Source organism: Bombina bombina, chromosome 5, assembly GCF_027579735.1.
Source record: "Bombina bombina isolate aBomBom1 chromosome 5, aBomBom1.pri, whole genome shotgun sequence".
Classification (NCBI taxonomy): domain Eukaryota; kingdom Metazoa; phylum Chordata; class Amphibia; order Anura; family Bombinatoridae; genus Bombina; species Bombina bombina.
The window spans coordinates 136,101,233-136,115,494 of record NC_069503.1 but is presented as its reverse complement, the minus strand read 5'-3'; the positions used below and the strand labels follow the sequence as shown (position 1 = coordinate 136,115,494).

Here is a 14,262-nt window from a genome sequence, read left to right as displayed (position 1 = left end):
TACAAATTGCTGTGGATTAAGAATTGCATAAATGCAATAACTAATGTGGCTATAAAACTTCCCAAATGAAGAGTTAATACACAAATAAACATACCAGGAGCAATTTATATACAAATAAAGATACAAGAAGCAATTTATACACAAATACCCATACCAGGAGCAATTTATATGCAAATAAATATACCAGGAGCAATTCATTTACAAATAGACATACCAGGAGCAAATGATATACAAATAAACATACCAAGAACAAATAGACATACCGGAGGCAATTTATATACAAAAAGACATACCAGGAGCAATTTATTTACAAATAAACATACCAGAAGAAATTTATATACAAAAAGACATACCGGGAACAATTTATTTACAAATAAGCATACCGGAAGAAAATTATATACAAATAAACATACCGGAAGAAAATTATATACAAATAAACATACCAGGAGAAATTTATATACAAATAAACATACCGGGAGCAATTTATATACAAAAAGACACACCAGGAGCAATTTATATACAAAAAGACACACCAGGAGCAATTTATATGCAAAAAGACATATATATAATAAATATACCAGGAATAATTGATATACAAATATACATACTAGAAGCAATTTATATACAAATAGCATACCAGGAGTAATTTATATACAAACATACCATGAGCAATTTATATAAAAACATACCAGGAGCAATTTATATAGAAACAAACATACCATAAGCAATTTATTATAGGAACATACCAGGAGCAATTTATGTACAAATAAACATACCAGGAACAATTTATATAGAAATAAACATACCATGAGCAATTTATGTACAAATAAACATACCATGAGCAATTTATGTACAAATAAACATACCAGGAGCAATTTATATAGAAATAAACATACCATGAGCAATTTATGTACAAATAAACATACCAGGAACAATTTAAGATAATTTCATATTCTGCCCTGTGCTGTGACACTCTTGTTTGTAGAGATGTAGGTAAAGTCACTTTAACAAGAAGAGACAACTTGTTCCTATAATAACTTCCTGACAACATATATATATATATATATATATATATATATATTGCCAAAGGGAAAGAAATACATTTAAATATTGTTTGATTGTTACGTTACTGCCAATGGATTACTTCCTTCTTTTAAATTATGTTTCCAAAAAGATTAAAACGGGCCAACCTAAAACCCAGAGCCACAATAGGGCCACCCAGTACTTTTCACATCCACTTTTGTGAGCTGAATACTGTATTTGTCAGAAGCATGGAGGAATATTTCAGTTTTTTAATCTAATGATATCAATATGACTTCTCTTTTAGAATTCCCATAGACCATACAATTTTTTTTAAAAGTTTCCAATTTACCTCTGTTATAAAATTTACTTTGTTCTCTTGGTATCCGTTGTTAAAAATCAGGTAGGTAGTCTCAGGAGCATGCATGTCTCTGAAGCAATACTTAAAATTATACGATTTAGGAACCACACCTTGGAGACCTTTTGTAACCACCAAACTTTATACACTATTCCCTCCTACTCAGTAGATCCAAATACAATTCCTTCACTACGATTGAGGTGCTCAACAGTCAGAAAGTAATGAATCTGAGATTGTTTTCATATACAATATGAATGACAACAGATTGATAACTAGACATATATGAAATTGGAGCGCTTTTAAACAAATAGTGATTTATTTTTTTTACGCAGTGAAGGAATTGTATCTTGAGCAATATTTACAGCAGATTTGCAAGACAACTTTTAATAAAGTTATACATTTTGAAGAGCACTAGGTGGCAGTAGGTGTTTTACCATGTAATGCTCCATACACGCGCACGCTAACTACCTAAATATCTCTTCAACAAAGATTACCATAAGAACAAAGTACATTTTTAAAATAGAAGTAACTTGAAACTTTTTTTAAAAATGTATCCCCTGTCTGAATCATGAAAGGAAAAAAGTGAATATCATATCCCTTTAAATGAGCAAGCAAACAAAAAAACACCTTGAAACAAAAATACTTTTCTGGAGTCATACAGTAAACATATATGTGAGTGTGAAAGTATTGTGATTACATAAATACCTTGTATACTGCAGTTATTTTCAAATGGCCAAACTCCCTCCCACCATTTGCCGTAGCTGGAGGAAGCAATCTGAACTTTATTACTTTAGTAGACATGGCTAATCGCGGTCATTTTGTTAGCAAAACCTGCTAGTATCTTACCTTATCACCTAAGCTAAAGCCCATAAGGAATTAAGCTGGTAAATTCTGCAGTGTGCACTTCCAATACTCACACCCCACAATTTAACATTCAAGTTCATTTACAGAAAAGAGGCAATATATAAATAATGAGAGCATATTGAATGTTATTTTTTCTCACTACACATAACTAAAAAAATGTTAAAGGGATTGTAAACACCATAAATGTTACTGTTTAAAAAGATAGAGAATCCCTTTATTTACCATTCCCTAGTTTTGCATAACCAACACTGTTATAGAAATATACTTTTTACCTCTGTAAATACCTTATATCTAAGCTTCTGCAGACTGCTTCCTTATCTCAGATCTTTTGACAGACTTGCATTTCAGGCAATTAGTGCTGACTCTTAAATAACTTCACGTGCGTGAGCACAATGTTATTTATATGAAACTCATGAACTAACGCCCTCTAGCTGTGAAAAACTGTCAAATGCATTCATATGAGGCGGCCTTCAAGGGCTTAGAAATTAGCATATGAGCCTACCTAGGTTTAGCTTTCAACTAAGAATAACAAAAGAACAAAGTAAATTTGATGATAAAAGTAAATTAGAAAGTTGTTTAAAATTACATGCCCTATCTGAATCATGAAAGTTTAATTTGGACTTTAATATCCTTTTAAATATATTGTAATTTAGTGTTTCATGTCCCTTTAAAAAGATCCAGCATGTAAGTCTGCCTGGGTTATTATAATACTAGTTAGATACTACAATGCATTATTTTACATGGCAGATACAACTTGTGAAAGCCAAAGCAATTACATCTCTTACAAAAACAAAACAAAAAAAACAACAACTTGAAGATAAAAATTAATTAACATTATTTTGAATTCAGGGAATCTGAAAAATGTACAACGGCAACTTGGGAGAATACAGTGTAATTATGTAAATAATTTACTAGAGGAAGTTCAGTGCAATAGTAAATTATTACAGCTAGATAATGATGAAATAAGTTGTGTCTGCTCAGAACTAAACCACTTGCGAGCAGCGCAGCATTGCTTGACACACATATCAGAGTTTGTCACAGACAGTACTTAAAGGGACAGAACACACTTTGAGATTGTAATATAAAATGCTTAATTATACATAGCAAAACAAGTTTGCAACACACATTCATTATTTATTTTGTCCTCGTTTACTGTAATTTAAGTCAGAAAATTGATTTTCCAGTCCTGAAAAAGCCTACCACATATATATGGCACTTTGAAGTCTTATCCTCTATGTTAAAGCCAAATAATTGATATTTTGTTAACATATTGACTCAACCCCTGTCTTCTTTGTGACCCAGATACAAGTATCTACTAATGTCAGTATATTAAACTTGTCAGTCACAAGAAGTATTTAATTCACAAATAAAATACAAAATGTCATTTTAATTTTTCATCACCGTGTCCCTTTAAGCTGAGCTATTAAAAATGTAATGTTTGATAAAAATATTCTTGCAAAACTGCTGCCAACTATTGCTCCAGATACAATTCCTTTAGTGCCAGATGTTATTCATTGATAACTTACTGACAATTTTTTCCCCCCTGTTTTTATTTATTTCTTTAATAAAATCAATAAAGATACATGAAGGCAAAACAGAGGGCAGCACCACAATGTGGCCAGTGATTTAATGATTTGGCATTTATAACAGATAAAAGTTATAACTTTAAAAAGGAAAAAAAAAGAAAGAAAGACAAAAATCTAAATAAAAATGATTTCTAATTATCAACACAAATTATATTGTTAATCTCTTTAGCAAAATCAAACAAAATCTAAAACTGCATTTTAGTGCTATATCTCTCTCTCTATGGCACTGCCAGGAAAAGTCGAACAAAACTATTAATAAATATTAGAATAGTTAAAAAGGTTTTTGAAAAAACATTGAACTATTTCATATGGAATTATTTCTATGTATTAGTATTGCTATATTTGCAAACCAATAAATAAATAAAATGCCAGCTAAAATGTTTACACTTGCATTACCTGAATAACCTGCGCTGGTGTCACCCACACAGAATGCTCCATTCCCTAAATCTGTTTCAGGATTCTGTGCGAGTTCAGCAGGACAAAGCATGGAGATTGAGTGCAGTGTGTTCAACACAGACAATGAGCAAAAAAGGTGCCAGATGTATATAATGAGAAAAGGAGGAGAGAATGCAAGCACCCAGTGCCAGGAAATGCCAAGTCACAGCAGCCGAGAGCAACACTTCCTCTGTTATCAGCACAAAAAACCACTGCAAGGGGGGAGATCAACTGTATGATGCAAACTTACCCTTAACACAGGGCCAGGGGATAACCAGCCATCCCCAGCCATCCCCAGCCCCCCCCCCCCCCACCACCACCACCACCACCTGCAGCTTGCTGAGAAGGGAAACAGGACAGGACCCACTAGGAATTTATCATGTTGATATGCAGTTATGGAAGAAGAAATGAAACTACTTTCACTACTCCTGCTAAACAATAATCGCACAGCACCTTCTCCCACAGCTTCTCACACCTGCTGACTCAAACTGAAAGCACAAATATCTTTAAACAGATTATGTTTTCCATTTTATACCATTTTAAACCAGCAGCATCCATGAATGTAAAGAACAACATCCAAATGAGATGAACTCTGAGGACAAGCTCCATGTGAGGTGAAGCAGAGGGCAAGCTCTAGGTGAGATGAAGCAGGGGGCAAGCGCTAGATAAGGTGAAGCAGTGGGCAAGCGCTAGGTAAGGTGAAGCAGTGGGCAAGCGCTAGGTGAGGTGAAGCAGAGGGCAAGCTTTAGGTAAGATGAAGCAGGGGGCAAGTGCTAGATAAGGTGAAGCAGAGGGCAAGAGCTAGGTAAGGTGAAGCAGGGGGCAAGCGCTAGGTAAGGTGAAGCAGAGGGCAAGCGCTAGGTGAGGTGAAGCAGAGGGCAAGCGCTAGGTGAGGTGAAGCAGAGGGCAAGCTTTAGGTAAGATGAAGCAGGGGGCAAGTGCTAGATAAGGTGAAGCAGAGGGCAAGAGCTAGGTAAGGTGAAGCAGGGGGCAAGCGCTAGGTAAGGTGAAGCAGTGGGCAAGCGCTAGGTGAGGTGAAGCAGAGGGCAAGCTTTAGGTAAGGTGAAGCAGGGGGCAAGCGCTAGGTAAGGTGAAGCAGAGGGCAAGCGCTAGGTGAGGTGAAGCAGAGGGCAAGCGCTAGGTAAGGTGAAGCAGAGGGCAAGCGCTAGGTGAGGTGAAGCAGTGGGCAAGCGCTAGGTAAGGTGAAGCAGAGGGCAAGCGCTAGGTAAGGTGAAGCAGAGGGCAAGCGCTAGGTGAGGTGAAGCAGTGGGCAAGCGCTAGGTAAGGTGAAGCAGTGGGCAAGCGCTAGGTAAGGTGAAGCAGAGGGCAAGCGCTAGGTAAGGTGAAGCAGTGGGCAAGCGCTAGGTAAGGTGAAGCAGAGGGCAAGCGCTAGATGAGGTGAAGCAGTGGGCAAGCGCTAGGTAAAATAAAGCAGAGGGCAAGCGCTAGGTGAGGTGAAGCAGTGGGCAAGCGCTAGGTGAGGTGAAGCAGAGGGCAAGCGCTAGGTGAGGTGAAGCAGAGGGCAAGCGCTAGGTAAGGTGAAGCAGAGGGCAAGCGCTAGGTGAGGTGAAGCAGGGGGCAAGCGCTAGGTAAGGTGAAGCAGAGGGCAAGCGCTAGGTGAGGTGAAGCAGGGGGCAAGCGCTAGGTAAGGTGAAGCAGAGGGCAAGCGCTAGGTAAGGTGAAGCAGTGGGCAAGCGCTAGGTAAGGTGAAGCAGAGGGCAAGCGCTAGGTGAGGTGAAGCAGTGGGCAAGCGCTAGGTAAGGTGAAGCAGAGGGCAAGCGCTAGGTAAGGTGAAGCAGAGGGCAAGCGCTAGGTGAGGTGAAGCCGTGGGCAAGCGCTAGGTAAGGTGAAGCAGTGGGCAAGCGCTAGGTAAGGTGAAGCAGAGAGCAAGCGCTAGGTGAGGTGAAGCAGTGGGCAAGCACTAGGTAAGGTGAAGCAGAGGGCAAGCGCTAGGTGAGGTGAAGCAGTGGGCAAGCGCTAGGTGAGGTGAAGCAGAGGGAAAGCGCTAGATGAGGTGAAGCAGTGGGCAAGCGATAGATGAGGTGAAGCAGTGGGCAAGCGCTAGGTAAGGTTAAGCAGTGGGCAAGCGCTAGGTGAGGTAAAGCAGAGGGCAAGCTTTAGGTGAGATGAAGCAGGGGGCAAGTGCTAGATAAGGTGAAGCAGAGGGCAAGAGCTAGGTAAGGTGAAGCAGGGGGCAAGCGCTAGGTAAGGTGAAGCAGAGGGAAAGCGCTAGATGAGGTGAAGCAGTGGGCAAGCGCTAGGTAAGGTGAAGCAGAGGGCAAGCGCTAGGTGAGGTGAAGCAGTGGGCAAGCGCTAGGTAAGTTGAAGCAGAGGGCAAGCGCTAGGTAAGGTGAAGCAGAGGGCAAGCGCTAGGTGAGGTGAAGCAGTGGGCAAGCACTAGGTAAGGTGAAGCAGAGGGCAAGAGCTAGGTGAGGTGAAGCAGTGGGCAAGCGCTAGGTAAGGTGAAGCAGAGGGAAAGCGCTAGATGAGGTGAAGCAGTGGGCAAGCGCTAGGTAAGGTGAAGCAGAGGGCAAGCGCTAGGTGAGGTGAAGCAGTGGGCAAGCCCCAGGTAAGGTAAGTCAGAGGGCAAGCTCCAGGTGCAATAAATCCTAGGGCAATCTCTTTGTGAGGTGACACAGAAGACAAGCTCCAGGTGATTAAACACAGAGGGCAAGCTCCTGGAGAGGTGACGCAGAAGACAAGCTCCAGGTGAGGTGAAGCAGTGGGCAAGCGCTAGATAAGGTGAAGCAGAGGGCAAGCGCTAGGTGAGGTGAAGCAGTGGGCAAGCGCTAGGTAAGGTGAAGCAGAGGGCAAGCGCTAGGTGAGGTGAAGCAGTGGGCAAGCGCTAGGTAAGGTGAAGCAGAGGGCAAGCGCTAGGTGAGGTGAAGCAGTGGGCAAGCGCTAGATAAGGTGAAGCAGAGGGCAAGCGCTAGGTGAGGTGAAGCAGAGGGCAAGCGCTAGGTGAGGTGAAGCAGTGGGCAAGCGCTAGGTGAGGTGAAGCAGTGGGCAAGGGCTAGGTAAGGTGAAGCAGAGGGCAAGCGCTAGGTGAGGTGAAGCAGTGGGCAAGCGCTAGATAAGGTGAAGCAGAGGGCAAGCACTAGATGAGGTGAAGCAGTGGGCAAGCGCTAGGTAAGGTGAAGCAGAGGGCAAGCGCTAGGTGAGGTGAAGCAGTGGGCAAGCGCTAGGTAAAGTGAAGCAGAGGGCAAGCACTAGGTGAGGTGAAGCAGTGGGCAAGCGCTAGGTAAGGTGAAGCAGAGGGCAAGCGCTAGTTGAGGTGAAGCAGTGGGCAAGCGCTAGGTAAGGTGAAGCAGAGGGCAAGCGCTAGGTGAGGTGAAACAGTGGGCAAGCGCTAGGTGAGGCAAAACAAAGGGCAAGCTCCATGTAAAGTGAAGCAGAGGGCAAGCCCCAGGTAAGGTAAGTCAGAGAGCAAGCTCCAGGTGCAATAAATCCTAGGGCAATCTCTTTGTGAGGTGACACAGAATACAAGCTCCAGGTGATTAAACACAGAGGGCAAGCTCCAGGTGAGGTGACTCAGAAGACAAGCTCCAGGTGAGGTGGGGCAGAGGGCAAGCCCCAGGTAAGGTTAGTCAGAGGGCAAGCTCCAGGTGCAAGCGCTAGGTAAGGTGAAGCAGAGGGCAAGCGCTAGGTAAGGTGAAGCAGTGGGCACGCTCCAAGTGAAGTGAGGCAGAAGACAAGCTAAAAATGAGGTGACACAGAAGACAAGCTCCAGGCAAAGTGACGCAGAGAGCAAGCTCTAGGTGAGGTGACGCGAATGGCAAGCTAAAAGCAGAGGACGAGCTCCAGGTGAGGTGAAGCAGAGGGCAAGCTCCAGGTGAAGTGAAGCAGAGGGCAAGCTCCAGGTGAGGTGAAGCAGAGGGCAAGTTCCAGGTGAGGTGACGCAGAGGGCAAGCTCCAGAAAATGAAACTACTTTCACTACTCCTGCTAAACAATCGCACAGCACCTTCTCCCACAGCTTCTCACACCTGCTGACTCAAACTGAAAGCACAACTATCTATCTTGCATTAAACAGATTATGTTTTCCATGTTATACCATTTTAAACCAGCAGCATCGATGAATGTAAAGAACAACATCCAAATGAGATGAACTCCGAGGACAAGCTCCATGTGAGGTGAAGCAGAGGGCAAGCGCTAGTTGAGGTGAAGCAGAGGGCAAGCGCTAGGTGAGGTGAAGCAGAGGGCAAGCGCTAGTTGAGGTGAAGCAGTGGGCAAGCGCTAGGTAAGGTGAAGCAGAGGGCAAGCGTTAGGTGAGGTGAAGCAGTGGGCAAGCGCTAGGTGAGGTAAAACAAAGGGCAAGCTCCATGTAAAGTGAAGCAGAGGGCAAGCCCCAGGTAAGGTAAGTCAGAGAGCAAGCTCCAGGTGCAATAAATCCTAGGGCAATCTCTTTGTGAGGTGACACAGAAGACAAGCTCCAGGTGATTAAACACAGAGGGCAAGCTCCAGGTGATTAAACACAGAGGGCAAGCTCCAGGTGAGGTGACTCAGAAGACAAGCTCCAGGTGAGGTGAGGCAGAGGGCAAGCCCCAGCTAAGATAAGTCAGAGAGCAAGCTCCAGGTGCAATAAATCCTAGGGCAATCTCTTTGTGAGGTGACACAGAAGACAAGCTCCAGGTGATTAAACACAGAGGGCAAGCTCCAGGTGATTAAACACAGAGGGCAAGCTCCAGGTGATTAAACACAGAGGGCAAGCTCCAGGTGAGGTGAGGCAGAGGGCAAGCCCCAGGTAAGGTAAGTCAGAGGGCAAGCTCCAGGTGCAATAAATCCTAGGGCAATCTCTTTGTGAGGTGACACAGAAGACAAGCTCCAGGTGATTAAACACAGAGGGCAAGCTCCTGGAGAGGTGACGCAGAAGACAAGCTCCAGATGAGGTGACTCAGAAGACAAGCTCTAGTTCAGGTAAGTCTGAGTACGGTCTCCAGGTGCAACAAATCCTAGGACAAGCTCTATGTGAGAGGACACAGCGTGCAAGCTCCAGGTGAGGTGAAACAGAGGGCAAGCTCCAGGTGAGGTGAAGCGGAGGGCAAGCTCCAAGTGAGGTGATGCAGAAAACAAGCTCCAAGTGAGGTGATGCAGAGTTCAAGCTCCAGGTGAAGTGAGGCAGAAGACAAGCTCCAAATGAGGTGACACAGAAGGCAAGCTCAAAGTGAGGTGACACAGAAGACAAGCTCAAAGTGAGGTGACACAAAACACAAGCTCTAGGTGAGGTGACGCAGAAGACATGTTCCAGGTGAGGTGATGCGGAGGGCAAGCTCCAGGTGAGGTAAAACAGAAGATAAGCTCCAGCTGAGGTGAGGCAGAGGGCAAACTCTAGGTGAGGTGAAGCAGAGGGCAAACTCTAGGTGAGATGACACAGAGGGCAAGCTCCAGGTGAAGTGAGGCAGAAGACAAGCTCCAAATGAGGTGAGGCAGAGGACAAACTCTAGGTGAGGTGAGGCAGAGGGCAAACTCTAGGTGAGATGACACAGAGGGCAAGCTCCAAGTGAAGTGAGGCAGAAGACAAGCTAAAAATGAGGTGACACAGAAGACAAGCTCAAGGCAAAGTGACGCAGAGAGCAAGCTCTAGGTGAGGTGACGCGAATGGCAAGCTAAAAGCAGAGGACGAGCTCCAGGTGAGGTGAAGCAGAGGACGAGCTCCAGGTGAGGTGAAGCAGAGGACGAGCTCCAGGTGAGGTGACGCAGAGGGCAAGCTCCAGGTGAGGTGATGCAGAGGGCAAGCTCCAGGTGAGGTGAAGCAGAGGGAAAGCTCCAGTTGAGGTGAAGCAGAGGGAAAGCTCCAGGTGAGGTGAAGCAGAGGCAAGCTCCAGGTGAGGTGAAGCAGAATGCAAGCTCCAGGTGAGGTGAAGCAGAATGCAAGCTCCAGGTGAGGTGAAGCAGAATGCAAGCTCCAGGTGAGGTGAAGCAGAATGCAAGCTCCAGGTGAGGTGAAGCAGCGGGCAAGCTCCAGGTGAGGTGAAGCAGCGGGCAAGCTCCAGGTGAGGTGAAGCAGCGGGCAAGCTCCAGGTGAGGTGAAGCAGCGGGCAAGCTCTAGGTGAGGTGAAGCAGAGGGCAAGTTCCAGGTGAGGTGAAGCAGAGGGAAAGCTCCAGGTGAGGTGAAGCAGAGGGCAAGCTCCAAATGAGGTGACACAGAAGACAAGCTCCAGGCAAAGTGATGCAGAGAGCAAGCTCTAGGTGAGGTGATGCGAAGGGCAAGCTCCAGGTGAGGTGAAGCAGAATGCAAGCTCCAGCTAAGGTGAAACAGAGGCAAGCTCTAGGTGAGGTGAAGCAGAGGGCAAGCTCCAGGTGAGGTGAAGCAGAGGGCAAGCTCCAGGTAAGGTGAAGCAGAGGCAAGCTCTAGGTGAGGTGAAGCAGAGGGCAAGCTCCAGGTGAGGTGAAGCAGAAGGCAAGCTCCAGGTGAGGTGAAGCAGCGGGCAAGCTCCAGGTGAGGTGAAGCAGCGGGCAAGCTCTAGGTGAGGTGAAGCAGAGGGCAAGCTCCAGGTAAGGCGAAGCAGAGGGCAAGCTCCAGGTAAGGCAAAGCAGAGGGCAAGCTCCAGGTGAGGTAAAGCAGAGGGTAAGCTCCAGGTGAGGTGAAGCAGAGGGCAAGCTCCAGGTGAGGTGAAGCAGAGGGCAAGCTCCAGGTGAGGTGAAGCAGAGGGCAAGCTCCAGGTGAGGTGAAGCAGAGGGCAAGCTCCAGGTGAGGTGAAGCAGAGGGCAAGCTCCAGGTGAGGTGAAGCAGAGGGCAAGCTCCAGGTGAGGTGAAGCAGAGGGCAAGCTCCAGGTAAGGTGAAGCAGAGGCAAGCTCTAGGTGAGGTGAAGCAGAGGGCAAGCTCCAGGTGAGGTGAAGCAGCGGGCAAGCTCCAGGTGAGGTGAAGCAGAGGGCAAGCTCCAGGTGAGGTGAAGCAGAGGGCAAGCTCCAGGTGAGGTGAAGCAGAAGGCAAGCTCTAGGTGAGGTGAAGCAGAAGGCAAGCACCAGGTGAGGTGAAGCAGAAGGCAAGCACCAGGTGAGGTGAAGCAGAAGGCAAACTCCAGGTGAGGTGAAGCAGAAGGCAAGCTCCAGGTGAGGTGAAGCAGAAGGCAAGCTCCAGGTAAAGTAAAGCAGAGGGCAAGCTCCAGGTGAGGTGAAGCAGAAGGAAAGCTCCAGGTGAGGTGAAGCAGAAGGCAAGCTGCAGGTGAGGTGAAGCAGAGGGCAAACTCCAGGTTAGGTGAGGCAGAGGGCAAGCTCCAGGTGAGGTGAAGCAGAAGGAAAGCTCCAGGTGAGGTGAAGCAGAAGGAAAGCTCCAGGTGAGGTGAAGCAGAAGGCAAGCTGCAGGTGAGGTGAAGCAGAGGGCAAACTCCAGGTTAGGTGAGGCAGAGGGCAAACTCCAGGTGAGGTGAAGCAGAAGGCAAGCTCCAGGTGAGGTGAAGCAGAAGGCAAGCTCCAGGTAAAGTAAAGCAGAGGGCAAGCTCCAGGTGAGGTGAAGCAGAAGGAAAGCTCCAGGTGAGGTGAAGCAGAAGGCAAGCTGCAGGTGAGGTGAAGCAGAGGGCAAACTCCAGGTTAGGTGAGGCAGAGGGCAAGCTCCAGGTAAGGCAAAGCAGAGGGCAAGCTCCAGGTGAGGTAAAGCAGAGGGTAAGCTCCAGGTGAGGTGAAGCAGAGGGCAAGCTCCAGGTGAGGTGAAGCAGAGGGCAAGCTCCAGGTGAGGTGAAGCAGAGGGCAAGCTCCAGGTGAGGTGATGCAGAGGGCAAGCTCCAGGTGAGGTGAAGCAGAGGGCAAGCTCCAGGTGAGGTGAAGCAGAGGGCAAGCTCCAGGTGAGGTGAAGCAGAGGGCAAGCTCCAGGTAAGGTGAAGCAGAGGCAAGCTCTAGGTGAGGTGAAGCAGAGGGCAAGCTCCAGGTGAGGTGAAGCAGAGGGCAAGCTCCAGGTGAGGTGAAGCAGAGGGCAAGCTCCAGGTGAGGTGAAGCAGAGGGCAAGCTCCAGGTGAGGTGAAGCAGAAGGCAAGCTCTAGGTGAGGTGAAGCAGAAGGCAAGCACCAGGTGAGGTGAAGCAGAAGGCAAGCACCAGGTGAGGTGAAGCAGAAGGCAAACTCCAGGTGAGGTGAAGCAGAAGGCAAGCTCCAGGTGAGGTGAAGCAGAAGGCAAGCTCCAGGTAAAGTAAAGCAGAGGGCAAGCTCCAGGTGAGGTGAAGCAGAAGGAAAGCTCCAGGTGAGGTGAAGCAGAAGGCAAGCTGCAGGTGAGGTGAAGCAGAGGGCAAACTCCAGGTTAGGTGAGGCAGAGGGCAAGCTCCAGGTGAGGTGAAGCAGAAGGAAAGCTCCAGGTGAGGTGAAGCAGAAGGAAAGCTCCAGGTGAGGTGAAGCAGAAGGCAAGCTGCAGGTGAGGTGAAGCAGAGGGCAAACTCCAGGTTAGGTGAGGCAGAGGGCAAACTCCAGGTGAGGTGAAGCAGAAGGCAAGCTCCAGGTGAGGTGAAGCAGAAGGCAAGCTCCAGGTAAAGTAAAGCAGAGGGCAAGCTCCAGGTGAGGTGAAGCAGAAGGAAAGCTCCAGGTGAGGTGAAGCAGAAGGCAAGCTGCAGGTGAGGTGAAGCAGAGGGCAAACTCCAGGTTAGGTGAGGCAGAGGGCAAACCCCAGGTTAGGCTACACAGAGGGCAAGCTCCTAATGAGGTGACACAGAGCGAAAGCTCCAGGTGAGGTGAAGCAGAGGGCAAGCTCCAGGTGAGGTGAAACAGGGGGGCAAACTCTAGGTTAGATTAAGCCGAGGGCAAGCTCCAGGTGAGGTGACGCGGAGGGCAAGTTTCAGGTGAGGTGACACAGAAGACAAGCTCTTGGTGAGGCATAGAGTAAGCTCCAGTACCACATACGTGTTTGCAGTGCCAATATCTCTGCTGCTATGTTAGCTGATGTAAGTTATTTGTTATATATGCTGTACATGCCCACAAATGATCCCCTACCCACATGCAGCCTTTTTTTTTTAAACCACAGAATTACAGACTCTGCACTCTAAAGGGCTTTTAAATAGCCCTGCCATACTACTGACGTCTACAGTATGTCACTTTAAAAAAAAAAAAAAGGCAAATCAAAATATTAAAGCTGTGAATTCTACTTGTTTATTACAGGGGAAAATCTTTTTTTTTTTTCTCTGATATTTTTCTGTTTGCTTGGCGAAGCTAAACTTCTTTTAATAGCATGAAAGTTAAACAATGGAAAATGTATCTTGGTTTATGGTAACACAAATCTTGTCCAAGCATGAGAAAAAAAGAGATGAGAGACACGTTCTGATTACAATCTGACGATTACACAAAAAAGGCTGAGGAAGCCGCGGTTTTTATTCTGCGTGTGACCTTTACAACATGCTGACAAGTTTCTTCACTTAGATCCACATCTCAGAGACTGAACAACATGGATGTTTTAGGTAGATACAGTACACTCAAGGTGCCTGACCTCACATATGTTCTTTTAAGCCTAATGAACCCAAATTTCCACAGGCAAACTCCAAAATATTGTAGAAAGCCTTCCCAAAAGGAGGAAGCAACTCCATATTAATATACATACAGAAAGAGAAGCGCTCTACCAGGAACAAACAGCAGCTCAGTGGCTTGTTCTATGGCCCGGTTACTACCTGTTAGTAGATTCTTTCTTGAAGTATATTAGTCTGATCTCACCTAACAAGGTCAGTCCAGCACCCAAATAACAGGCAATTCTCCTTTGAACAAGTAACATGACAACCCCAGACAATTGTTTCAGCCTCCTTTGGGCCTCATCAGTGAGGTGCAGCCATACTTCTCTGAATACATTGGGCAAGGAGTCAACGTCTGGTTTCCCCATCACGCTCAGGGAGACTTCCATATTGCACATACATACAGAAAGAGAAGCTCTCTACCAGGAATGAACAACAGCACAGTAGCTTGTTCTATGGCAAATTACAACCTTGGAGCAGGCTCCTTTTGCCCAATTGTGCTTATTATCCATATTAATACCCATGTCTCAGCAATGGGATGTACAACAAGCTCATTATTAACCCATTAACCCCTTCTCTACT

The 14,262-nt window shown here is 46.5% G+C and overlaps 1 protein-coding gene across 3 annotated transcripts in view; it reads right to left on the bottom strand.

The window, feature by feature from the left end:
• Positions 1 to 14,262, bottom strand: part of NBEAL2 (neurobeachin like 2) — a 496,796-nt gene that overhangs the window by 360,416 nt on the left and 122,118 nt on the right. The window contains exon 1 of one of the 3 annotated variants that reach the window (XM_053713716.1): positions 4,225 to 4,511. The exons of the other annotated variants lie outside the window; for them this stretch is intronic. Within the exon in view, the coding sequence (XP_053569691.1) occupies positions 4,225 to 4,266 (42 nt within the window). The 5' untranslated portion in view covers positions 4,267 to 4,511. Of the gene's footprint in view, positions 1 to 4,224; positions 4,512 to 14,262 lie in introns of those variants that run through there. 3 annotated transcript variants of the gene reach the window in all.